Source organism: Sipha flava, unplaced genomic scaffold (assembly GCF_003268045.1).
Source record: "Sipha flava isolate LNK unplaced genomic scaffold, YSA_version1 196_pilon_pilon, whole genome shotgun sequence".
Lineage (NCBI taxonomy): Eukaryota > Metazoa > Arthropoda > Insecta > Hemiptera > Aphididae > Sipha > Sipha flava.
Window position 1 is genome coordinate 582,201 of NW_020272770.1, and position 27,468 is coordinate 609,668.

Sequence of the window (27,468 nt, forward strand, 5' to 3'; positions counted from 1 at the left end):
GATATTAAAAAGTATTGGACCCAAGGGGAATGGCGATTTGCACCCGGTTTTAAAGTGGTTATTAGCACACACAATATAATTATAATATAAATTCACAATTGCTATTTGAGCAGTATAAAGATGTATGGCGATTAGCTCACACACTCGCTAAATTTGTAAAAAAAATATATAAATCACACCTCGTTCTCGACCGATTCTCGCGGCGGTTGACATAAAACGATCAAGAAAAAATCACACACAAATAATTACAATAATACATACAACGCCGGACTTTTGGATTGCATAACTCATGATACGACAAATATTAAAATTAACTTAAAATTGCGTGTGTTTGTATGCCGTAATTGGGCGGCCGGTGACATTCAATGATAGATGCGCTTATGCAATTACGGTAATTTTACCGGTATCAATGGCTATTAATCGCACTATTCTATTATTCAATTATATTTTTGAGAGAACACTTAATATTTATATTAAAAATAAAAATAACCGACATGATTTTTGTTGTTAGTTATATCACATATATAAGCAAGAGTTGAATTTTATTTATATCAATATAATTGGACAAAAGTCTAGTCGACAAAAATGTACAACTGGTTGTTTAATCTCGAAACAGTGTGTATGTGCGTATGTGTGTGTGTTTGATAAGCACAAGACATTGGCGAACACATATGTTTATTACTCATAAATATTTATGTTGGTACAAGCTCAAAGTATGATTATATTACAAGTAAATAATGTTACGTTAACAACAAGTAAGTTAGGTACATTTAAATATTTTAAAAACTCTAACATAATACAGTACTATTATTCAGGCTTAGTTATGATTCATGAATTATAATTTATAATAACTAGTTAGCATTACTAATATGTGGCCATTAATTATACATTTACCTAGGTAATTTAAACATATTTACAAAATAATTATACAAGGTGACAATGCGTGTATTACGTACTATGTACGATGAACGTCAAGCAAAATTAATAGAACACATAAAATAGAAAGCGATATGATGTCCCAACTCTTGAGTTAACATTTTACGTATCGATAATTATTTTGTATTGTACATTTTCGAATTGTGTACAATTTTATAAATGTCAGTAAACTTTCAAACGAATTACTATCAAACACGGACCTCATATAGGCAACACATATTACATTTATGAACATTTATTGTGTACATGTAATATCGTAAGTATTTTGAAATAAAATATTATCGTAATCTGAAATAATTATAACTATGACTAGAGTAACAATTTCTCACGGTTATAGACTTATTTTATAAAAATAATAGTTTTATTGCTTTCAATCAACGAGTTTCGCTGGAATCAAAAAAAAAAAAAAAAAAAATTCTCTAATCGTTTCTTTTTATCAGATTTCAAAAAACGAAATGAAGTAAATTCATATTTAAATAAGTGAGTTTAAAAAAATATTTTGTTTGCTTACTAACGATTCAATAGTTCAAGTATTGTGTAATAATAAACAGATTTATTAATATTATATTTTAACGTTAAACTTGGCAGCATGTATTCACAATCTACCTGCGTTTTTACATTTTTTACGATCTTCTTTGCTGTTCGTGCAAACATTTTCACAACACATACAATTGTTTTCTTAAAGATCAGTATCTGAAAAAGATTAAGAAAACTGGATAATAAGTATACAGAATATAATAATAATATTTTATTTATTTATTTTTAATTTTTTTTATTAAAAATATAACACTTACAATTTGTACATTTTGTTTGCACACTAAGCAAACTTGCGGACACGATATAACATAAAACAAAATAAATATGAACAAGCGAGAAGGGAAGTTATCCAATGATAGAATCCTACATTTGATTAGGCCGCGATCTCTCGATCTAGTCACCAACGTATTTTAAACCGACGAGGAGGGTTGCCCGGAATCGTGAGAGAATATTGATTTAAGACAAGTGGGTTAGAACGGAAAGATAGTTAAGTGTAGAATTTTTTATAGTATATTATGGTTAAATTATCGATAGTATCAATAGTTAGGTCTTTATAAAGAGGATAGTTGCTAACATACTAAGGAGCAGAAGTAATTTGGTGAAAATAGATTGATTGGAAAGCTTGGATTTTTTTTTTAGCATCACCCCAGGAAAATATTTTTAAAAAATTTTGTTATATAAAATATTAAATTGGTATTTATTATTAGTAGTGATCTATTTTACAAATGCAGTTATTTTTCAGATTCTATAATTTAATAACTCAACTTCTTTCCTCAAAATTTTTCTTTATTCTTTATTTTAGATGACCATAACTGATGAATTTAAAAAAAACTATACACGTATATACTATTTTTTATAATTTTAAACAATGGGGTTTACATAAATATAGAGAAAATATCGTCTGATATTATTCTACAAATATATACAAAAATAATAATGACGTTACTAAATAATAAATCGTACTCGCTAGAACCAAACTTATATTCTGACATAAAAACAATATGAACGACATAGTATAAAAATAAGTAAAACTAAAAAATATTAAAACTTATATTAATATTATATTAATATATTTATATTAATTTATTTTATATTAATTTAATTAATTTATTTGATTAATTTTATAATTTAATTTATATTAATATACTTATATTAATCCTATAGCACATAGGGCTTAAAAAAAGTTTGTTTTAGTTGATATAATAATAATAATTTTATTTTATTTTTCGACCAGATATAAGTAGTAATGAAACACGATTTTAAACAAATGCCTAGCTCTTACCTAACTTAGAGTACACCGAATAAGTAATTTTAGTTTTCATTGCCACATCATTTTAACAAAAGTAAATATCTGCTTTGTGACTTAGAGAGTAAAATCATTGTGCATTACACATAGATACAAAATAATGATCGACCAACAGCTAACTTGGACTAAATAAAAAATTATTGTTACCACATTTTTCGTGTAAACAAGAAAATTCGCCCAAAATGGACTCTGAATAAGCCGGGAATTTTTGTATTTCGTCCTGTCTTAAATTATATTGCAGATAATGAACTGGATGAAAACCGAGCACTTGTCTAAAGCAAAATATGTCATGGGTGGTCTCATATGAAATTCTGTTTTAGCCAGTTTTTGCAGTACAACCATGTGCATGGGAATATTCATCCGACCGAACTGTTCGATCACACGTTAATCGCGGTGGTAAATTGACTAGTTCACCGGGAAATGGCCAGCTTTCCAACTCCTTTTTTACGGGAACAATCGTGTATTCGAATATTTTGATTTCAGATAAAAATAAATCACGATTTTCGGTTGCTGCAATACGTCGTGTTCTCGCAGGACGCGCAAGTAATTTCAAACGGAACTCAAGGCGTTTGCACATAGTATTGTCTAATGTACGCGAAAACGGCGGAAAACAAAAATAATTACACACCGCCGTCGTCAGTCTCAGTCGTTGGTACCGGGTCGTTCCACCATTGTATCGATGTCGACGCCAAGACCAAATATATGGAGTTCGCTACGATCACTACGCCGCCGCTTATCCAAAACACGTTACGCCATTCCAATAAGGTATTCTGCGAACAAAAACAACAATTGGTGATGTAATACTATGTAAATCGACGACACGATAACGTTGCGCTTCGGAAACCGTCACTTGATTACATTTGGTATTAGGTATCCGATGAGAGGAGGCGAAACGATCCCGGCTACGGCTCCGACACCGTTCACCATGGCCATCGCAGGGCCCGCGTAATTCGGGGTCAAGTCCATTACGTTTACTTTCATGCTCGAGTAGAAAAAGCCCATTGTCGCCATACCGATGGTGAACAACACGACCACTTTTAACTTGTCGCAACCGGCATACGATGCGGCCAACGTACCCAACATGGGCCCGATACAGGCTTAAAAAAAAAAAAATTACGTCAACGGCTCAATGTTACCGAAGTATTACTCTGCAACAGACTCTGTGGCTACGGTCATAAAACGGTGTGTGAATCCGTATCACGTTATTTGCAATCAAAAATAATACCTAGTTTTATATTTACGTAAGAGTATATTAGAATTATTAATAAAGTACACGTGTATTCAAAAAATCATATAACTGTACTCGAATTATTGTATACCATAATATCAGACATAAAATGTAAATCTTATTTTACAAAATTAAAATTAAATGATTAATAATTGCGTAAAAATATTATAAATGTGAATTGAGGAAAATAAAACTCGAGTAACTACTGATAGTCAATACTTATTTTGGTAATGTTTCAATTTATGTACTTACATAAACGTTAAAATTTAAAAAACAATATTTGCATTTAATTACAATCAATGTTGAAGTCTAAGAAAAACGGTCTGTAACTAGGGCTGCGGGATTTTTTTATTTTCATAAAATTATTAAAGTAGAAATTTATATCGATTGCAATCGATTATTTTTTATACAATTATATATCATGATGAATTATTATAATTTAATAAATTATAATCAATAATAATTGATACAATTTTAAAATAAATTAAGTATTATTATCTGAGAATAAAGTTTAAAGACTAAACTGATTATTTGATAATTACACTTGATAAGAATACAACTAGGAAAGCGAATAAAAAATTATTTAATTTTTCCTGTAAAAGAAAACAGAAACCAACTCAATAAAGTATATTTACGATGAAACAAACGCGTTCATGTAATAATGGTAAAAAAAGGATTTTAAGCTATAAATATCAATATTTAATTTAAAAATTGTACCTTTAGTCCGTGACCGTTACATGAATATTTTATAATTCGTATTCGTAAAATATTTTTAATTACATAATGTAAAAATAATCTTGATTATAATTTTTTTCGATTATTTTTGATTATAACCAATGTTAATTAATAATCGACCTTCTCACCTTTTCGATTATATCAATTATTTATAAAGCATGGAAAATAATCAAATAAAATTATCGATTATTGAATAAAAAAACCGCCCAGCCCTATCGATGACTATATTTCGGTCTCCGTTTGTACGAAAAACGCTCAACAGTATAAAAAAAATATTCCTCGAAGTAGTTTTAGTTTTTAAACTGATTTTTCAAATCCATTCATTATAAAATAAGTAAACATGGAACATAATTTTAATTGTCTTCGAAACATGGATTTGCTTTTTCGTATTATAATTTCATAAATACAATATTAAGTTGAAATACGGATTTTTTTTTTGATTTTTTAGATTAATTTAATAATAATATACCTACCTATAGTTGAGAATAGTCGTCTCTGTTGCAATATTTCTAATTTGCCATTGGATATCAAATAGTCACTTAACCATCCTGTCAGAATAGCGAATAACCACATCAAAAGATGTGGCATTGAGCTCCACACGCCAGTCTAGTAAAACATAAAATGTACAATTATAATTACGATTTTAAACTGAACGTACGACGGATTTCGTATTTTTATCTTACAACAATTCATAATGTACCATATTGTATACATTAATCCGATAAACGAGCGCAATTTAAGAACACAAAACATACAACTTTAATAAAACACGCATTATATACTATATTGTTTTGATTTAATGTGAAAATCGTTCGGTGATTCGTTTTACTCACTTCTGCGATAGAAAACTTCATGACACTTTTCATGTACTTCGGCAAATCGGCATTTATCATGAACAAAGCCCAGTCGTGCGCGATTTGACCGATCATCAAACCCCACATGGGACCCGATGACAACATGGCCAACCACGGTGTGGACTTCAATTTGTTCTAAAGGCGGGAATAGATATAACTTTGGAGTATTATGAAGTTAAACCACTTTATCCGAAAACACGCTTACCTTATTTCTGTTTACTCCTTTTAGATTACGTTCCAAGAACGTAAGCTCATAATCGGTTATCGTAGGATGTTCGTTTGGCGAACTATAGACAAGGAAATTCCAGAACGCGTACCATATCAACGCCACAGCACCGGTAAGGTAAAATACTAAAGGCCAATTGTCATCGGTGATTTTGAGCAAATACCCAGCAGAACTTTGGGCGACAATCGTTCCGATCATGTTGCCTTAAAAAAAAAAAAAAAAAATTAAAAATGTATAATATAATGGTAACAACCGTTGATAACAGTTGAAACTAATTTTTACATTCATCAGTATTTACCTGCATATACAAACGAACCGATACGTGATCTTTCGCTAATAGGTACCCATTGGGCCAACAATGCGTTCATTGCCGGTATAGTAGGACCCTATTCAAATAAAAGTCATCATATATTAGATTAAATTAACTCCCAAAAATTAGATATTATTCTTTGGGAATTGTAACGCTTGATAAATATTTTAACTACTTACGGTTAAATAATTTTGTTAAGTTAAATATTCAACCAAAAAAATTAATTCCAAATTAAATTTATCAAAATTTATAAAAATTTAAGACAAACAATAAGTCAGTAATAGTTATATCTGTTGTAATAACAGACTATTAAAGTTATCACCCCAACATACTTAGCCATTATCCATTTTTAACTCGTCCAATATCTCTTTTAATATTCCTAATATATTCTCAACCCAACACAAAAATATAATAATACCTATACTATTTTTTAACCAGACAAACTATTTAATATAACTTTAAAACCATTTGTCACTTTGAAATTTTTTATTTTTATTTTTAGCCCAATAAATTATTATACAATGTATAATATACATACGTATATATTTTAACAAGGTATAATTATTCTAATTTTCAACAGTAATTAATTGTAGGGCAAAATTAAAGAAAAAAGTAATCAGCTTATTATTTTCCAAATATGAATTTTAAATTTATTGTTATTTGGATTAATATTATATAATTTTAACCATATAAAAACAATTACTTATTATCGATTTAAAAATTAATAATCGTACTCTTCGCTCGTTTTGTATTAAAAATATTAGTTATATAATCGATTTGTAACAATCAGTGACGTACGCAGAAAAAAGTTTTGGGGGGCATTTTTGAAAATCAGAACTTTTTTCAATAAAAAAATGAAATTTTACCATGAAAGACTTATAATATACTTACATTACTTTTTTTTTAAATATAAATATATATCATATTAAAAAAAATCACAAAACTAAATCTAATTTTCGTGAAGTTTTAGCCATTATGTTAAGAATATCTTCACAATTAATTTCTATGTCTCTATGTACATTTAACAATGTTAATCCATTTAACCTTTCTTCACCTGTTTTATTACATAAATACGTTTTCAACCTACGAAGGGAAAAAAACAAGTATTCACTTGTAGCTACGAATACTGGCAGAGTAGGTAAGTAAGATAGAAAATAATTTCAAGATATTACGAAAAACATATCAAAAATTTCAAATGCATATTTTTGAATAATTCTTAATTTTTAGATTTAAGAGCTCTTTACATATTTGTCCGAATGAACATTTAGTGTAAAAAAGTAAAATAAATGTGCATATTTTTAAGGCAATTTTTCTTCTTTTTTAAGCGCATAAGTGCATGTTTATTTAGTACTTTTTAAAAAAAATTCCGAACCCAAGAAATAATGTATGTACATTGTACAGCAATGTCATAAAAACCTTAAAATTAATATTAAGATTGTTATCGAGCATAACTCACCAAATATTCTAAAACCAAACATTTCGGGAGGTGTTAGAACACTCAAAACACCTCCATGTGTACGTGCCTGGTAACATTTGATGAATACAGATTTATGAATTGTAAATACATTTGTTAAAATTTACATATTAAAGAACTATTAAAATAAATTATTTTTTCACACAGTACAACAAACAAGTTAGTTCCGTAAATACATCTTAATCCATCAAATTAATATTTCATATGTATATTTTGGCATACATAATTATAAAATACAGTGTAACCCGTTTAAAATGCTCTCGCTTAAGATGATTTTTTATCATAATTTAAATTGTTTTTCCTGTGTAAATAATACGATTTCCCGTTTTATACACTATTTCTAAATGGTTAGGAAAACTAGAAACTAGGAAAGTGTCTTAAGCGGGTTATACTCTAATTTATTTTCATAAAACAATGATCTAACCAATTTTATTGACACGTGAATACGTTTATTTAACACGTGAATACGTGTTTAGTCGATCACTGTGTACCTATCTACTTATAATTGTTCATTAAACATGGTAATTATAAAATAATAATTCATGCTGTATTGTATTGAAAAATGATGACCTTTATGAAACAGTGATTAAATGAATAACATTGAATAATATTTATCTCACGCTATTGGATATAATTAAACGTAAAACGTTTCGTAAACTTCATCCGCCATTTCCGGATAAATTCTAACATAAATTATTGTGTACTGTTATATACACTGTAATTATTCTATCAACGCACTAATACGAATATACCGATACTAATAAATATTTGTTTAATATATTGAGACTGAACATGTCTCATCAAAAACTGTTGGAATTTCAAAAGTTGTAATCAAAGTAAATAAAGTTGTAATCAAACGCAGGTCTTTGTTTAAATAATAATACTATGGTTTGAATAAGTGTGCCGTTTTGGACTCCGTATTTTTAATTTTTTTGATTACAATTTTTAAAACGCAGGTAAGAGGTGATGGTTTATTATGTTGACTAATCGTGTTACTTAGGCCATTGCAAAATGAGATGCATTATTATTTAACATTTTAGCGGGATTTTTACCGAATTATTGAATAGATTTATCTCTAAATGAAACACTTGCTTATACGGTGAACTATTGATAATTTATGCGCACAAAATATATCACAATCGTAAAAATATCAGGAATTTATTATCTTTGAATTACTGAGAATTCATTGCTGATCCTTGTTTGCAATTTTCAGCTTTCCAAGCAAAGGAATGTGTTGATAATGAAATCATTTTTTAAATTTTTTTTTGTCATTAACACTTTTTCAGAAAAAAAAAATCCGCTCCAAACATCCTTTAATTTAGGCATGCAATTAGTTGTATCTCAATACAAATTAATAATTTACACAAGCCATCATTCAAGTTCTCTAAAGCCACGTCCACACCTAGCAAACATCTGAGGAAACATTGTTTGTTGAATGTTTGTTGAATGTTCCTCAAACGTTTGGCAAATATTTGTTGAACAATTTGTCAAAATAACAAACATTTTATTTGTTCGCTATAATGTTTGCTCAATTCATTAATCTACAGTTTTGATTATGGCGTCTCTAGAGCAAGTTACGTGTGTAGGAGCTGCATTCATAATTATTCATAAACAGTATAAAAATAAAATGGAGGATAGAAGTAATAGACGATGGTGGGTAAGACAACTACTACAACGCCGAAAAACTTATAGTAGTGAGCGTTATTTTCATTCACAAATATTAATTAACTTTTTTTTGTATGTTAATATATAGTACCACTAATTATATAGTACCAGTGGTGGTTTTGACCAAACTTCAAGAAGGGGACAATTTTAAATATCAACCCCACTGCCAAGTGAAAAATTCAAATAATAATTAGTAAATAAACAGTTATTTATATGAAATCATTTTGTTTCTCACAAAATGTATGCTACAATATTCGAATAATTAGCAAACAATTTTGTTTAGGACATTAACAAACAAAATTGTTTGGAAACATGTCTATAACAACCAAAGATTCAACAAACATGTTGGTTGGATATTTTGGATGTTTAACGAACGTTTGACTAAACGTTTGTAAAATGTTTGTTAGGTGTGGACACGGCTTAATAATCATCTGATTTCACAAACAAAAAAAAAAAAAAAGACGACACTTCAAAGCCGGATGAGAAATAAAGACGAGTGAATGGTACGTATTAATCGGCTTTTAAACTTGAAACCAATGTATCTTTGCTCTCAAAATAACAATTCTAAGTATAAAAGATGAATCAGTTTATATTTCTAAAAAAGGTTGTTCTAGCAGATGAACCAAATTTCTCAATTAGGTAAATTGAACTTTTAATATTCTTTCGCAAAAAAAGATAACTAAAATTTGGAAAAATCCGAAATTTCAAATACTTATAAATAGGTAAAATATCATTAAAATAATTTGAAACTGTAAAATATCTTTAACTAAATAACTCATATAGTTAAATGGAAATTTGTTGAAATATCCAACTTCGTCAACACTTCATTTTAGATTAAAAGTTGTTTTTGCGACTTTCCAATGTTTTTTTTTTTTTTTTACTGCAAAGAAAATCGTAGGAAAAATCTTGTATTCAATTTCCAAGCCCCACGTATAAAATTGAAATTTTATGAGTTTTGAAGTTCAATAAATAGAGAATTTTTGTAATTCTTATTGTTTTATTAAAATTTAATATTTAAACGTTCATAAATGTTTTTTTTCTTTTTGTATTAAGTTCGATTAATTTTCTTTAATCAGTCTTTAATTTTCTTTAATCATATGTATGAGGAACTTTATAATAAATTTTTACATTTTAGAACTTTTTGTCAAACCAAAATTAATTAATACACATTTTCGAAAAAAATTCTTAGAAAACTCAATACCCTAAAAACCTCACAATTTGAAAATGAAATAACCTATAACAAACGGTAGTATAAACATTCAGTAAATATTGTATGCAATGATTTTTATTTTTTTAGTTATGATAAAGGCTAAAATTTGATTTTGTGAAAAACCGGTATACTCTAAATTTTGCAATTGTAAATTTTAAACAACTTTTCGTATGTTTTTGACAAATACTTAGAAAACTGTTGGAAAATTAGTAAAATGACTCTCAAAGTATCAATAAAATAACATTTTCTATCAGAAATGTATTATGATTATGATGATTGGAGTAATCTTACTGGTCAAAAGTATATACAAAAACTCAAAAATAATAGTAAATGATAAAATTATATGCGAATATAAGTGATCAAGAAAATCATCAAAGATCAAATCTCGTTTGAAATTTTTAGTTTTCTTAAATGTTTCTCTATTATTCTTCTATGTTCAGAAAACTTGAGAAATTCAAAAAATTACTCTTTGAAAGTACCAAATAAATGTAATTTCCTATCCCTTGCTTGTTAATTCGTGATGATCGAAGCTCTCCTTCCGGTCAAAATCATATTCACAGATACACAAAAAATATACTCCTCGTTTCGTTTAGAATCTAAAACAGTGTAATTTTATCCAACATTCACTTATACTTCTTTACGTACATCAAATAATTGTTTTTAATATGGCTTGAAAATGTTATTCTGTTTATGTAGTGTGCAAAATTAGAAAATTTGAATGTGTGAATTTTTTTTAAAAAAAATATGTAAATGCTAATGAACATGCTAAATTTTTATTATAAACGTATGGCATTTAAACACGTTTAGCTATAAACTATATGCGATATTGTTATACTTAGTTGTAACAAGGAATATTATTGAAATTTACCAACAGTGACAGATTTCAACCGAACAGGTGATGCTAAAGAGTAGATGAGTATTTTTAAATAAATAATGACAGAATATAGTATATAATTTTGCTGAATATTTTTTACATATAATACTAATAATGGTAAATTACCAAAGTTAAGTAGAAACACATATAAATTAAACACAATACTCTTAACTTTGGCAATAAATTATAATTTTCAAAACACTGCAAAATTCAAACAACATACCTATAATTAACGAAATTATTAAACGAAAGAATTTACGAACGAGATTTACGTCTACGTAATAAAATCGTGGACTGTAAGAAACACTGGTTTTAATTATATTTATTTGAGAAATATTATTAAATATGTTAGAACTAAGGGTAGTTTGGCTGCATATTATGAGGAGGAATCACTCCTAGACGATTTTACTATTTCACTATTTCACATTTATGTTATTTTTTGTCTTTTTCTCTTACGGCCAAAGTTTTTTTATCGAACCGTTTTGAGATATTTTTAAGAAAAATACATGAACATTTCAAATTACAAAAGATATAATAATGAATAAAATAGTAAATCGAGGTAATCAAACTAGTTTGCTTCTTTGGTACAACATATTCATTTGAATAGTCACTGGTTGGAACTTAGGACTTTGTGGTTAGTATGTTAATATAATGAACACTATACATATTATAAAAGAAAATGATTCACGCATTATGGGATATCATATTCAATTTGTAAGCCTAATATCGATGCTATATAATATATATGTGAAAAGAAAAATTCGAATCATAAGAATATTAATTGTTTTGTGAAACTTATATATTTTTATCAAACTTTTTTCTAGTTGTTAAGTAAATAAAATAAATTGTAATATTTTTACAATGAAGTGTTTGTCATTCGCCACACATTCAGTTATAATAAGTGAACACAAAATGACAAATGCGTATTGTATAAGACCATATATGTTATATGAATAAACATTTTGTCGGTCTTCTCAATAGTCTGCGCTCAAATTGAATAATATACTCTAAATGACTTCTAGCGACTATTTATATATAGTTTGTTAATAAAAATAAATTCATGTTATATAGTCATATGGGGTAAAAATTTAGGTCAAAACTTAGCTAATATAAACTTATTACACTCCGAGTGTGATCATTTATCATTACTGTCAGATGCATATGAGTATCAGCAAAAAAATTAAATTCGAAACCAGTATTTACCAGATTTTTTTTAAACTCTATAATTTTGGTATTATTTTATTATAAGAAGATTCGAAACATTCAAAATTTTTTGGAATTTATTTAACTGAGTGTTTTTTGGCTTATATAAATAGTACAATTGTTAAAACACTTAATTTCAACTATTCATAGAACTGTATTTGGTTTGGGCTATCAAGATGGATAAGTTTGCGGCATAAGTTAGCTTTTATTCTTAATTATTTACCACTACTATCAAAAAAATTGAATTATCCAGGTAATTTTGTTTTGTCCATACACGTGTAATTTGCCTGGATTTTAACTTAATGTAGACTTAATTTATTTTCGATAAATGCATACATTAGCCATGCAACACATTTAAAAACCTAGCGGTGAGGTGACGACGGATAACGATCGATTTGTGCAACGGTCCGTCAATTATTTATCTCATTATGAAAATTACACCGTTGTGTATAAAGTAATTAAATAACAACGTTTATGCAAAATATTTATAGTCACGAAAACGTAATTGTAAAAACGATTGAATAGCATTTTTAGTACTTAATATACTTACTTCGCCGATACCTTCAAGTACTCTAACACCAATTAGGTATGCGGGTCCAATTCTGGCGGCAATGGGCGTTAATATAGTGAGCACGGAAGTCAGGAAAATACCAATACCGAACACGTGTTTTCCACCGTATCTCTGTGCCAGTATACCACCAGGTATTTGAGCGAGCACGTATCCGTAGTAGAAAGCACTCAAAATATGACCTTGGAGTGTTTCAGACCAATCGAATTCAGCGTTCTGCAAAAAAATATTTTTAAAAATTATTTGTAACACGTCAATAATATAATTTTAAATCATTAATGTTTTTAAAACAAACGAAGAGTGACACTCGGTGTGTACTCCCGAAACCCCTAGCATGAAATCAAGGAAAACAATGTATTAATATTATAAGTAAATATATCGAAGGATTGCAAATAATTATATTATAGGTAGTGCACGGAGAATAATTTAATTCAGTTAAATAAAAAATAAAATAATAGTTCCTATAGCATGATTAATCAATAATGACTTTTACATGAGTAATCTTACGTATGAATTAAATATTACATACCGGATTTGTCGTGTTTTTCATGTTTACCGGTCCTGGACATCCATTAGGGTCTATAACCGTTTTATGTATATCCTCTACCATTTCTGTAATAGCCACACTGAGTACGGATCGCATTGCGTACGCGTTGGCTATGCCAATGAATCCCATAATAGCTATCACGTATCTCTTGGAACAAGCACCTACATTGTATACACAATTATATAAATTCCAGTTGATAACATTGAAAACAAAGAATTTGGCTTGCAAATAAACAACACAACTAACTGTCTATAATCGATCTAGCCTCCGAAGGCCTCCTGTTTTTTGATTCCATGGTTGAGTCTTCTATTTATCTAAAAAATCATAACAATAATAATTATTATGTTTCACAATGTAAGCTATCTTACTCCCTATCCATCTTACAACCCTGTCCCACTCGAAAACTTATATGGGCGTAGAATTTATTCAATTACAATACTTCAAATACGTCAGATATTCAGCCATCAGTTTCGAAAAATAATAATATTAATTGTTATACTAATAATAATAATTGTCGAAAATCCGCATTAAATAAAAAATACAGTCGGAACAACAACTGATGAATATTGATTGTAGTATATGAACTTATATTTCGTACATTATGTAACCGTATAGCATCAGTATAGTTAATATATATCAAACATGGTAAAACGGTATATTCATACCCGTTCTCTTTAACAAGAAATCTATTATTCGACCTTATCGTTCTAAACATAATGACACTCGTAGGTCATATAAGACAGGCATTTGCATTTTACGTTGTGACACTAAAATATAAAATAAGGTGCGCATATGGAACACAACTTCCAACTGAATTCGGCATCCACTTAAAGAAAAATTAATTTAAAAATTTAAGTTACTTGAAAAATTTGATGATACGATAATATAATAATGTCCTAAAAATAATTAACGTAATAACATTTTTAATTATTTGAATGAAAAATAGTTTATAGTTTTTATTTTACGTCTATATATCTTAATTCGTATTTCAAATAAAATAATAGTATAGAGAGTAACATCAAGGTCGAACATTTTAGTTCGGTAAGCTCAATAAAACGTATTAGAAACATTAACATTCAATATCAAAATTCTTATTCTAAACCAACAGACATCATAATATTTTAAAGTAAAAAAAAAACCATTTCCCCGTATAATTAAGCAATAAGAATTCAAAAAGCAGATTTCCATACGTTGTTCTCCTATACCAGGGATTCCCAACCTTTTTTACTTAACGGCACACTTGATCATTTTAAAAATTTCCACAGTACACTTAAATAAATAATAATGAATATACATAATGTCATAATTATATATAATGTATTATAATATAATTATATTAACATAATATATATAATACAAATTTAATTTGACATTTGAGACTGGTGTTTTTTACATAATTCCTCTATTACGGGTGAAACAGTTGAAACGATACAAACCGTTAAAGGATAATCAATGTCACCATTCCATGTAAATCCAAAACATAAATAATTATCAACATATTTACGTTTAATTTTTAAATTTAAACTTTTATCACTTATTAAAGCTGATTGTTTAATATTAATTTCAATATTTAAATTGTTGTCATTTGCACTAACATCACTGTCATCCGTTAATTTACGCTTTTTTAAAAATCTATCCATTTTTAAATTTAACTCACAATATTTCTTGATCAAAATACCTATTCAGTATAATGCGTAACAATTACACGCGCTCAATTTTCATTGTAATGAGCACCAGCTATGTTTTCATGTTGTCATTTTAGTATGTGATAAAAGTCAACGCAACTGCTTGTAATACCCGTATCGGGTAGTATAGGGTTCCATATAATATTATAACTGTTTTATCAGGACATTTTATCATTTTTTATTTTCAAGGGAATTTTGAAGTCAATGCTATCATAAATATAAATTATAATTTTGATTATTATGTTTAGTAATGCTTAAAAAATTATGAAATTACAAAAATTATACGGCACACCTAAATAATTTCGAGGCACACTTGTGTGCCGCGGCACTGCGGTTGGAAATCGCTGTATTATAGGCTTCTCCATCGGACGTATTTTGTAAAGTTATAGCCGTAAAAAAAGTTTTTTCTTTTCCCATTTTAGTATATAACACTCGTATTCAGGGGCGGACATTTCCCGGTGGCCCAGCCTAATAATTTATGTCCATAACCTGCGCTTGATTTAATCTGGAGACTAAATTAATTATTGACAATACGTAATATTTTATATATTTATATTATAATATATATTCATATATTTATTAAATTTTAGATTCAAAATAAAGCGAAGAAGCTTATGGTGTTATTATGATGTTTATTTTTATTATTATTTTTTTTTTAATAGGTATATAATAATAATATGAAAATATGGAAAAATATTCCTTCGATTGATACTTATAATACAGTGTGCAGTGTTTAGTAAGTTTTTACTTTTTAATTTACTAAACTTATGAGTTATGATAAGTTATGATAAGACCGTCAAAGTCTTATAGTACTTAGTATTATAAATGGCTCTCATTCTATAAGTAAATTTATTTTAATACATTATTAAAATCATATTTCTAAAACTTTTAACATTTAGATTCTTTGTATATTGTTAGAAATTGCAATCTGTGAAAGATTAGATAATTATCCAATAGAACGTGTATGTTACAAAAATAGAAATTTTCAGGAGAGCCATACAACTGAATATATATCATTGAAATCAGTGTATGTTGCGCTACGTTACAATCAATTTTCGGACTAATTAATAAACTTCTATGTATACAATATGTGCCATAATGTGTTGACAACACTAAATTACTATATAGTATATTAATTTACGTAATAAAATGGTTTTTGAAAATATTGTAACATACACCGATCTCATTGATAGGTCTTCAATTTATGATTGCAATATTGATTATTTATATTGCACTAATTTTAATTTAAAATTCTTTGTTTTCACGCCCACCATAAGTTATTATGTATTTACCAAGTTCAATAAGTTGGTATGATTACTATTTACATTTTATACGATTTGTACCATAAAATAGGGTGAATAGAAACACTTTCGAACTTTACTTAAATACAACATTTGATGTAAAAGTATATTAAAAAACTGAATTATAAAATATTTTGGTGTCTATAAGAGCTGTATGATTTCAGAATTATCTTTTCTGCAATTAAAATTTAGCTATAATATTTTTGTCATGTTTTTCTTTTTACCCATTGAATGATGAATAGTAAAAAACAATCCTTGCAACAATATGTATTGTAATATAAAACATAAATTTAAAAAAAAACCACATAAAAAAGGCTAATAATTAATTTTGATATATATATATTTTTTTTTAATACAGTATAAATTATTTATATGTTATTAATAAAAATAAACATAATAGCATATTTTACGTCACTTTAAGTCTACATAAGTTAACAAGTGATTTTAAAAATAAAATAATACTCATAGATATAATTGAATAAAAATTTAACTAGGGGTATAATGAAATTACAATATTTTTTAATTTCTTTCTATTTACAACACCGCTTCCATTCATTCCATTTTACGGCATAGGTACATTCATTGTCAAGATTTAAATATTTAATGTCATTAATTCGATAATAGTTTTTTATTTTAATTGCCTTTCAATTTTGAATGGTAGGTATCAAAATATTCATTATGAAGTACATACTAGTAATTACTTTTTTTATACATAGAACATAATATTTTTTTTAGAAAATAGCTATCTTTTGTTATATTAATCTAATTTTTGATATTGGTTCTCAAACAAGCTGTACAAATATTTTACACAGCTACCTACCCACCCTATATAAACCTTATACTAATCTTAAAAATAATAAAGATTGCACAACGTGCTATTTTTAATAAAATTATAAGATACAACATTCGTAAAAATGTAAGACCGTATACTATCATGTAAGAAATATGTATGGTATTTTATTTATTAATATGTTTTTATACTTGGTGTACTAATAGATACTTTGAATTAAGTAATTTTTTTTTTTTTTACTTCTTTGCGAGGAATATTAAATAAAAATTTTATTGCAAATATTCATTGTCCTTCGTATTTCAATGGAAAATTATACAAAAGTTATTACAAATTCTGTATAAGTTTCATGCGGTAAGAATTATTACGCAAACACAATGCGTAGGTATTCATTATTTTTAAATAAAATCAAAGAAAAATCTTACCTTATTCGATAAAACGTGCATCAGTTTATTACAAAGAATGTATACTATAATTTCTCTTACAATAATTTATGAGTATTAATTTATTTTGTTTTCCTACAATACGATTGTATAATTTGTATTTAATACATCTATATATGTACAGTGGCGTATCCAGAAATTTATCAATGGTTATTAAATAAATGTAACATCATTTTCCGTGGTAATAATAATGACTGTCAGTGCCCGTGGCGAACTCAAAAATTTTCAGAAGCAAGTATATTTTGTCGATACCCATCCACCCACCAAAAAACCGGCCGCCTCTTGATTACCCACATTTCCATGCCACTGATAATGAATATTCATTGTTTATTATAAAATGTTTGACTAAAATTGTAATCCCAAAGTTCATTACTGATTAACTATTTACTATTAATGTTATCTCCAACAACCTATTTGTGCCAAATTTACCCACGTATACATTTTACAAGTCCTATCGTAAACGGGCACGCAACATAGGCAACATCGGGTGTCCAAAATTTTTCAAGTTAGAATTGCTTGGAATAGTTAGATATATTCAGACATAAAGAAATTGTACTACTTTTACCTAGAGCCTCGCAAAAGCTTGCAATGGCACTGGATTAATGACTTGGCTTGATTCATATATTTTAAAGCCATCATGTCTTTATTATATGTTAAAGACATAACAACACTTTATTATAAGTTATTTTTATAATTATAAAACAAAAAATAATATGATATGAATATATACAATACAAATAGTTGCATTTAATTACAATAAAGTTATGATGAATTCAGTGGTGTATACATAACTTTTAATGGGGGGGGGGGGGTCATTTCCAAACAAATCATTATTTTTATTTTATCATTTTTTTTTTTTTTTTTTACGTTTCTACACTCGTTTTTTTTTACGCTCTCGCACTAATAACATTATTTTATAATATTTAAAAAAAGGCTTAAGAGGGATCTGACCCTCATATCCTCTCTTGTATACGCCACTGAGTGATTTATTAAACCAACTCATTATTTATATTTTATTATGATTTATTTTGATTGAATTTTTTTTAAAAATAATTGAACTATTGATTATGATTTAAATAAAATTGTATAATTGATTATTATACGAGGGAAAAAATATATTACTTTATTCTAATCATATTAGATAAATAAGTGTAAATGAGTTGTCAGAAAAAGCATTCCTTTTTTAATTTAACACAAATGGGCTGTACCCAAAACCAATTAATTTTTTTTGCACAAATACGATGCACTAACATACTAAATATTTTAAATAGGCTTATTTTGATTGCACATCTTATTATTATTATTTTTAAATTTCAGAAATATAATATATAAATTTAAGTAAAATAAAAATAAAAAATATCGATTTTTAATACTTCATAATGAAAATCAGTAGTACATTTACTTTACCGGCCACCTGAAGATTTTCGATTTTTTCTTTTTGGGCGAAAAGGAGTGTTTGAACCCTAAAAACTCCCCTTGGCTACGCCACTGTATATATATATACGAGTACATATGAAATATTTTTTTACTTAATATATCATAAAACTAATAGTAATTATTATAAATCGTGGGTTCAAACATATAGTTTATATGTTAACAGCAATATTTATAATAATAGCATTTTCTATAATTACTAGAGATTTTGTGTAGCACCAAACATATTCCACAATTTATAAAATTATTTAAATGACCTAAACATTATAAGAAATGCTAAACAATGTATAGGTAATGTGTTAATGCATCTTATTGACATCGATAATGTAATATCGAAAAGATATGATGGGTTTCAACCATTAAGAGGTAATGTCGATAATTATTTATATTAATTATAATATATAAAATGTTGTATTTTTAACTAATGAACGATATTATTAACTAATAAAAGAAATAATACTTAAAAAATATGATTAATAATAATAGTAAACTAATTTATCCTGTTAAAACTAATATGAACATTATTTTTATTATCAAGTGATGTTTTTCGTGTGTTATAAGGTGTTCAGCAATCGCTGAGACATGGGGGACGAAATATGATGTTGCATGTTCTTAGTAAGTTTAAAAGTATCACATCCTCTGAAGTAGGTCTTTATCCGTAAGATAATGTTAACAATGTCATTTAAACACAAAATAATTATAAAAGACTAAAGTAAATGAAATAAAACTGTCAATACTACCATGACCTCCACCCTTGGATTTCTCTAGAAGAGAAGAAACAATCATAAATCGCCTCAGAATAGGTCATACTTCATTCACACATCGCCATCTGATGACAAGAGACCACCCACCTGAATGACTAACCTGCGGTGTCCATCTAATGATCAAACATATCCCAACTGAATGCAGAAACCACAAAAAATACCGAGATAAAACCATAGGCTCCACACATTTTCACGATATTCTCAGTCCGGACCCCACTTCAATCATTAATCTTTTTATTTTTTAAAAAAAAACTTAATTTGTATAATGAAATTTAAACCAACTAAGTTTAAGTATTTTATTTATTCATTTTTTATTTTCTCTCTTTTTTTCATTCTGTAAAAATATAAGTTATAGTCCGGCCAATGGCCAGAGCTGCCATGGTCTTTATTTTTCAATAAAAAAATAAAATAAAAATTATAAAAGAATAAGTTATGATACCTCAAATTTCCAATGAAATTAATAGTCACTGTCAAGTCAATTTTATTGATGCAGTCAAATGCTGATGAACTTTTCAGATTTGCAATTTCGTATAATGCCTAATTATTACATGGAATACTTAAGAAATATCTGTAAACACATATATATAATATACATCTTTAAAAATGGATTGGTATTACATAAAATTCCTTGTCATCATATAAAATGCCATGATTATAGGATTGTATGATCATACACATTGCCGCTAACAAATTAATGGTCTTTTGTAAGAAAAGTGGTAAAGTATTTAGTTTTTGTTAGAGAAACAAAAAACATAATACTTGCGCCGTCATGAATAGTGAAGATTAAGTAAATTTAATTAGTGCTTCTTCAGTAGTCCAATTGACTAAACGAGTGAAGGTAACTATTGACTGTTATTGTTGAATGGTTAGGCGTATGCAAATAATATGTGTGCGCATCAACCAATTTAAAAAAAATGAGTAGCTGAGTGGACCCGACAATACTGTATATAAGTCAACGAGTTACTGGTCCAGAGCCGAAAAATAATATATAAAACGTATAACTGAGAATATTTTTTAAAAAAATTATAAAAAGCTTACATAGAATCTAATTTAGAATCCAACGAAAGAAAAGCTTAAATGGTAACAAAAATGAAAAATTACTGCGATTGAAACTCAAGCAAACTTACTCAAATTCTTTGGATTTTTAAATTGTATAGAAAACTTCAATGTAATGTTACCCGTGAGTAAATACTTTTAAATTCCAAAGTTAACAACGTTGATTCTAATAAAATTAAATAAAACCAAAAATTGAACAGTGTTCGAAATGACAGAGAATAATTTTTTTTTCGTTTATATTATGTTGAGTAAAAAGTAAAAATGAGCAATCATCGTAGATATAGAATCATAGAATAGCTTGTTCGATGATTTTTCATAAATCTACTCGTATATCTTATGATGACCAATCAAACTCAATACAATATTTATAAGTGAATGCGGTGTCCAATAAGCAAAATCAATGTGTGAAAAGAAGCTTTTTCAATACAATAAAAAAAATAATTTAATTTCAATTGTTTACTAAAAAATATTATATATAAGTAATACATATTATATCATTTTAATTCTAGAAATATAGTTTCACGACTGAAGTTTTGAAATTCTAACACAGAATAATATTCACGTTAGTCGTAGATGACAATGATTAGTGTGATAAGGATAAATTATTATCATACACTTAATAGACATGGACAAACTTAACGTGCGTCCTTATATGAATAAAAGAGTTGCTGTGGTAAAATAATTTAATTAAAAAGAGTAGAACGAAAATCTAAAGTACGTAAAAAATATTAAAACGAAGTATTTACCGACGTAAATTTAATAATAAAACAATTGTCAGACAGAAAAAAATCTACTCATTTATTTTTACATGTTTTTATTCTCAAATAAACATATTTTTATTAAATCATTACTGTATTACATGGTCGTAGAGAGAAATCAAGGGCTCCAGGGACAAAATAACCTTCTCACACGAAGTATTAAACTTGCCACTGACATCCAGTGTCCTCTTTTAAAATGTGTATACCAAAGTAATGATGTAATCACAGTCATAGTTATTCCACAGACTAAATGAAAATAATTATTCATAGCCTATAGGTCTTTATGAAAATGTTATTTGTCTACGTTTTAGATCAATATTATAGTGTTCTCTTTATTGTAGACTAGTAATAACTAGTTATACCTATATAGCATACGCTGTAAATATTTAGGTAGGTTATTAGCTCGATTCATGTTGGTGATCCATAAATAACTCGACACCGAGACGTAGTGAACTTGGTCAGGCTCCGGGCCCCTGGGCTACAAGAGCTATAGCAACTTCCCCCCTCCCTATCGTCGAGGCTGCTGTATTATAATATATATTGAAAGATAACATACGTGAATATATCGTACCTAACTATTTATGAAAGTTATGTAAGTAAACATATGTAAAATACGTATAACCATATCATGTTATCATGATCGGTGGACATATCATTGTATCAAAATAATGCTATTAATTAATCAGGTGAATTTCTGTAACCTTGTTATAGGTAAGCAACGTATTCGTCATTTATTCTTTGATTTGAAGTTTAATTTTTACACCAACAACGGCTTAAAGGTCTATATTGTATAACATTTATAAAATGATCAAGTGAAAAATTACACGTCATACTATACTTATATTAACACGAATAAATAATTATTTAAGAAGATAAACGATTTTGTTATTTTAGCTATAAACATAATTTTTAAAATATATAGTATTATATAGTCGTATAAAACACGTTTTAAAAACAACTTTCATTCAATGAGAATGTCAGAAGAAGAAAAAATAATTAATCGACAATAAAGTAATTCAACACACATACACAAATCATGAACTTTAATTAATTATTAGATTCATTAAATTATTGAAAGCTATTTGTATTTTATTAATGATTAATAAATGCACCTTCTAAAAATTGTTCACAACCTATTAATATAGAAACTATTTAAATGTACTATATATTTTAGCAATAATTGTTCGGTGTAAATATTAAAAAAAATTTTTTTTTAAACAATAAAAATCAAAAATAATTAACTCGTAATCGCTGCATTATTATTCAGGTACCAATATTTTTGTTAATAAGTATAAATTAAAAAAATTGAATTTTATAAAATTAAAAATATTCATTTATTTTTTCGTTTTATGAAATCAACAATTTTGGAACGGTTTTACCATTTAAGACGTGATTAAAACCTTGGTTATATTTATAGTTGATAATAAAAGTAAATGATAATGGAAAAAGTTGCAAAATTGTCAAGAAAAATCATATCCCATCTAAATTTATTTGAAACAGTCCGTGAAGCATGAATGCATTGACAGTATTTGTAAACGCCATTTAAATGGTTCTATCCAATTAAATCTGAATACGAAAACCAAAAACTGTGTACTGCTATTGCTACGATAAGCCTAATTAGCATTAAACAGGTGTTCGTTTTTCATTCACAATTTTAACATTGGGGTAGCACTGCAGACGGTCATTATAGTATAATAATGCCTTGACACCGTTTGCCATCGTAATATTAGGTATGTCTACGCGCTAACTGCTCGCGTTATTAGTCAATAAATATTAAACATAATGACTGACGGTAGATTAAATGGAATAGCTGTTCAATTATCTATTCATGAGCCAACAGGCGCGTATTACAGCACTACGGGCTTACATATATGTATAGAATACATGTAACATGTTTAAGAAAACGTGGGAAGACGGACATCTCAATGAATTCGTTATTCGCGGGGTAAAGGGAATAGAAAAAATAAGAATATAATACGGATCTTATTCATAAGTCATAGCCACTCATAGCGGATACACATACAAGTGTTACGACCGTGGTGTACCGACCGTGCATAATCTATTGACATTTTTCCCGGTCAGGATTTACAATATATTATGTTCGATGATGATTTTTTACGGTAAAACTTTTACTGCATTGTGTCATAACAATGCGACGTGCTCGGCGTTACACGCATCAGTACGAAACATGTTTATTTACAAAAAAAAATTAAGTACGAATCGCACATAATACGTTTGGATTCCAGCTGCAGAATACAGCCCGGTGTTACGTAAATTAAATCAACTACTCGGTGCTATGTATGTGTACTATGTATGTGTTATGTCGCTGTATACATAGCTGACAACGAGGAATCAACCGCCATCAATACGATATATGGACCGTTTTTATCAAAAATAAAATGTATATACTCGGATGACGTGAATAATATGTTTTGAAAGCATGATACATGTGTCAACATAATGAAACTAAACCGAACGATACCGATTGATTTTTTGAGAATTCTAAACGTCTACAACGTTAATGTACGAATGTGGCTAATACAGGATAATATATACATTCCGGCAGTATTAAAGTATTGCTACGAATGAATATGTTTTAATTTTTAGCGTTTTGTAGTGCGACAACGTGCTTCGAGTGATATTTTAACATCTCGAGTCAAATTAGAATATATTAGTAACTTTACGTGCACAGCAAATAACTGAGAAAATAAAATAAAGACGACGAAAAATGATATATTATTTATGCTATTGAAAACAAATACCGTAGAAACGATGACCAGAAAATGTGGATTCGAAAACATGCGTTCAAGTTGTGTTCTGTCAACACGAATTAATTAATAATTTACCAGATATCGAACAAAATTAATTTTTGATAATCTTGACATAGTAGCATTATTTGGCTTGTAATATAAGAGAAATGCATACCGATATATGTACAGTATTTGTCAATTAAATTATTGTATAATAATAACAGTTGGAGACTGAAGATTAATTATTTAGATAATAATAAAATTACGGTTTACAATAAGCTGTTTATGTTAAATCAACCGTTAACGTCAATCGATAATTTTTTTGGTCCAAGGACATTTTAACGATATTGTCCTTGCTAATTAAACTGTATTTATTATAATATCTTTATCACACAGCATTCGTCAATCATAATGTTCTAATAATATTTATATACAGTTGGAATTTAAATATTTAAAATTAAAATGTTATACAACATTGAATATATATATTTAATTTTTCATGTTAAACTTGAAACATGTAATAAACATTTATTAACATTCGAAAAAAAAAATTTAAAAATAAATAAAAATTTAAAATTGTATAAATGTCCAATACATAATTTAACATTAAATATTTGATAAATGTTCAATATCCATTGGTTGTTCAGTTTTAATCGTTAAATTAAATATTAGACATTAATGTAAGTATACTTATTCATTTGTTTTTAAATATTTTATTTCCAATGGTATATAAATATTGTTAGAATCGTTATGATTGACAAATGCTGTGTGGGTTTTAGATTATTTATTGCAATTAACCTACTATGAGTTATTTGTTATAGATATTCAAAAAAATTAATAAATGCAAACTTGTGACTAACCTCAACCTAATTTGGATAATAAACTGTTTATAAATGTCACAAGTTTTGCCATCTTCCCATGTAACTTCAATATTATATTATTTTTTTCTATGAAACACTATAAATATAGATGCATATTTTTTAGCTTTATTATATAATATACAATTATTATGATCACCTATCGAATGAATTACTAATTAAATTATTTTAAAATTAAATAATATACTATTGTTATAGTACATATTATAAAATTAAATAATAGTCGAAATAATAATGTTAATAAAATATTTCGATAATTGACCATATTTATGATGAATAATTAAGTACAGTAATGATTTTGACTTGTGATTTCTTTCCAAAATTAGTTGGATTAAGTTGGGACAGGACTTATCATCAACAGTTTTAATGGTAATAGTATATTATTTCAGAAATGGTATTTTTTATTTACCATACAACTTTTTCATTAGTTATTATCCATCTTAGGGTTATTGTTTTATCACATCAATATAATAAAAAATGGAGCTATAATCCATGATAGTTGAAAAACAAAACAAACCATATTTGACCAATCCTTTGACAAAAACTAACCTGACATGCTATGCCATCGAATGATAAACTCCGGGTACATTAACTATACCACAGATACAAAATAGCTGTGCTATTTCATAAATAATTAATTCTTATAATAAATTATTTAAGTTAAAAATATTTTTGACGCTACTATACACACTAAAATCACATACGATGAATATCATTCATTAGGATGATTATAAACTATAATGTTTCAAATTGTATGACGTGAATAAATATAAAATATCTAAATCAACAGTCTTATTAAAATGTTTACTACTTAAGCCATACCTATGATTCAATACAAATTAATAAAATGCCAGTAAAATTATATTCATAAATTAGAAAAATCATAGTATAAAACAATCAATAAAATATTCATGCATTTTAAACATGAAATTTTATTCAAACAGTCTAGTCGTAGGGTGCATAAATTAAAATTGTAACATAAGCAAGCAAAAATCAAAATTAAAAAAAAATGTTGCAATAATTTTTTCATTATTCATTAATATTCACAAAATATAAACCTTATTTTCAGAACAACCACAATCGTTCAAAAATCTTAAAACAAAGTTTTCAAGATAAAATTATTAGAAAAAAACAAGACATAGCAAATAAAATAGCAAGTTTAAGTTTTCTTTTCCTATAATTCTGATTACATCACCGATGAACAAAATAACATGTAAATGTTATTTTAATCTTTCAACCACCTAATTGGTATAATTATATTAAACATGACAGAACTAAATGCGCAAATTGCATTAAATTGGTGACAGTATTTTTGAACAAACTAACATTTTTACATAATTATATAAAACAAATTATTGAAAAATTATTGAACTAGTAACACACAACTGACGAAAAGTCTCCTCCAGATACAGTATTTTTTATAAGGCCCGGAAGCTAGGAACTACTCAACAAATAAAGCTAAGTAGCAGTCCACTTTTTATAAGATCCTCAAAACCCGCAGGTTCGAGTTTCTAATTCAAAGACTATGTATACCTATTAATACAAATTATAATTTTTCGTTTGACTATTAATTGAAAAATTATATCGACTTAGTTAATTAGTTTCAAGTAAATTATAAACTATAAAATCGTACACAATCGTATTATATATACGTATAATATTAACGAGAATATAAATATACATAATTTTAAACTAAAATTATATACAACAAAAATAACACAGAAAAAAAATTAATTTGATATTATTATCAAGCGAAAAAAAGGATTAGAATTTATTTAAAATGAAATCAATTATTATTCCTGTACGTATATATTTCGCAATAACTTAAATGACTTACCTATAATCTTACTCGTGTAAAACGTTCAATCAGAGCATAGCACACGCGACGACTGTTCACTACATAACAGTTGAATGGAACTCTGAACTTGGTAGTTGGCGG

The 27,468-nt window shown here is 27.3% G+C and overlaps 1 protein-coding gene across 1 annotated transcript; it reads right to left on the minus strand.

Moving 5' to 3' along the window:
• Positions 1 to 658: 658 nt before the first annotated feature.
• LOC112681756 (putative inorganic phosphate cotransporter) lies at positions 659 to 27,468 on the minus strand. Its single transcript, XM_025552061.1, has 11 exons — positions 27,367 to 27,468; positions 13,920 to 13,987; positions 13,656 to 13,834; positions 13,109 to 13,342; positions 6,121 to 6,208; positions 5,802 to 6,025; positions 5,576 to 5,731; positions 5,216 to 5,348; positions 3,638 to 3,876; positions 3,408 to 3,549; positions 659 to 1,629 (listed from the first exon to the last, which is right to left on the minus strand). Exons 2-11 carry the CDS (start codon positions 13,966 to 13,968, stop codon positions 1,616 to 1,618), a joined length of 1,458 nt encoding a protein of 485 aa, XP_025407846.1. The 5' UTR covers positions 13,969 to 13,987; positions 27,367 to 27,468; the 3' UTR covers positions 659 to 1,615.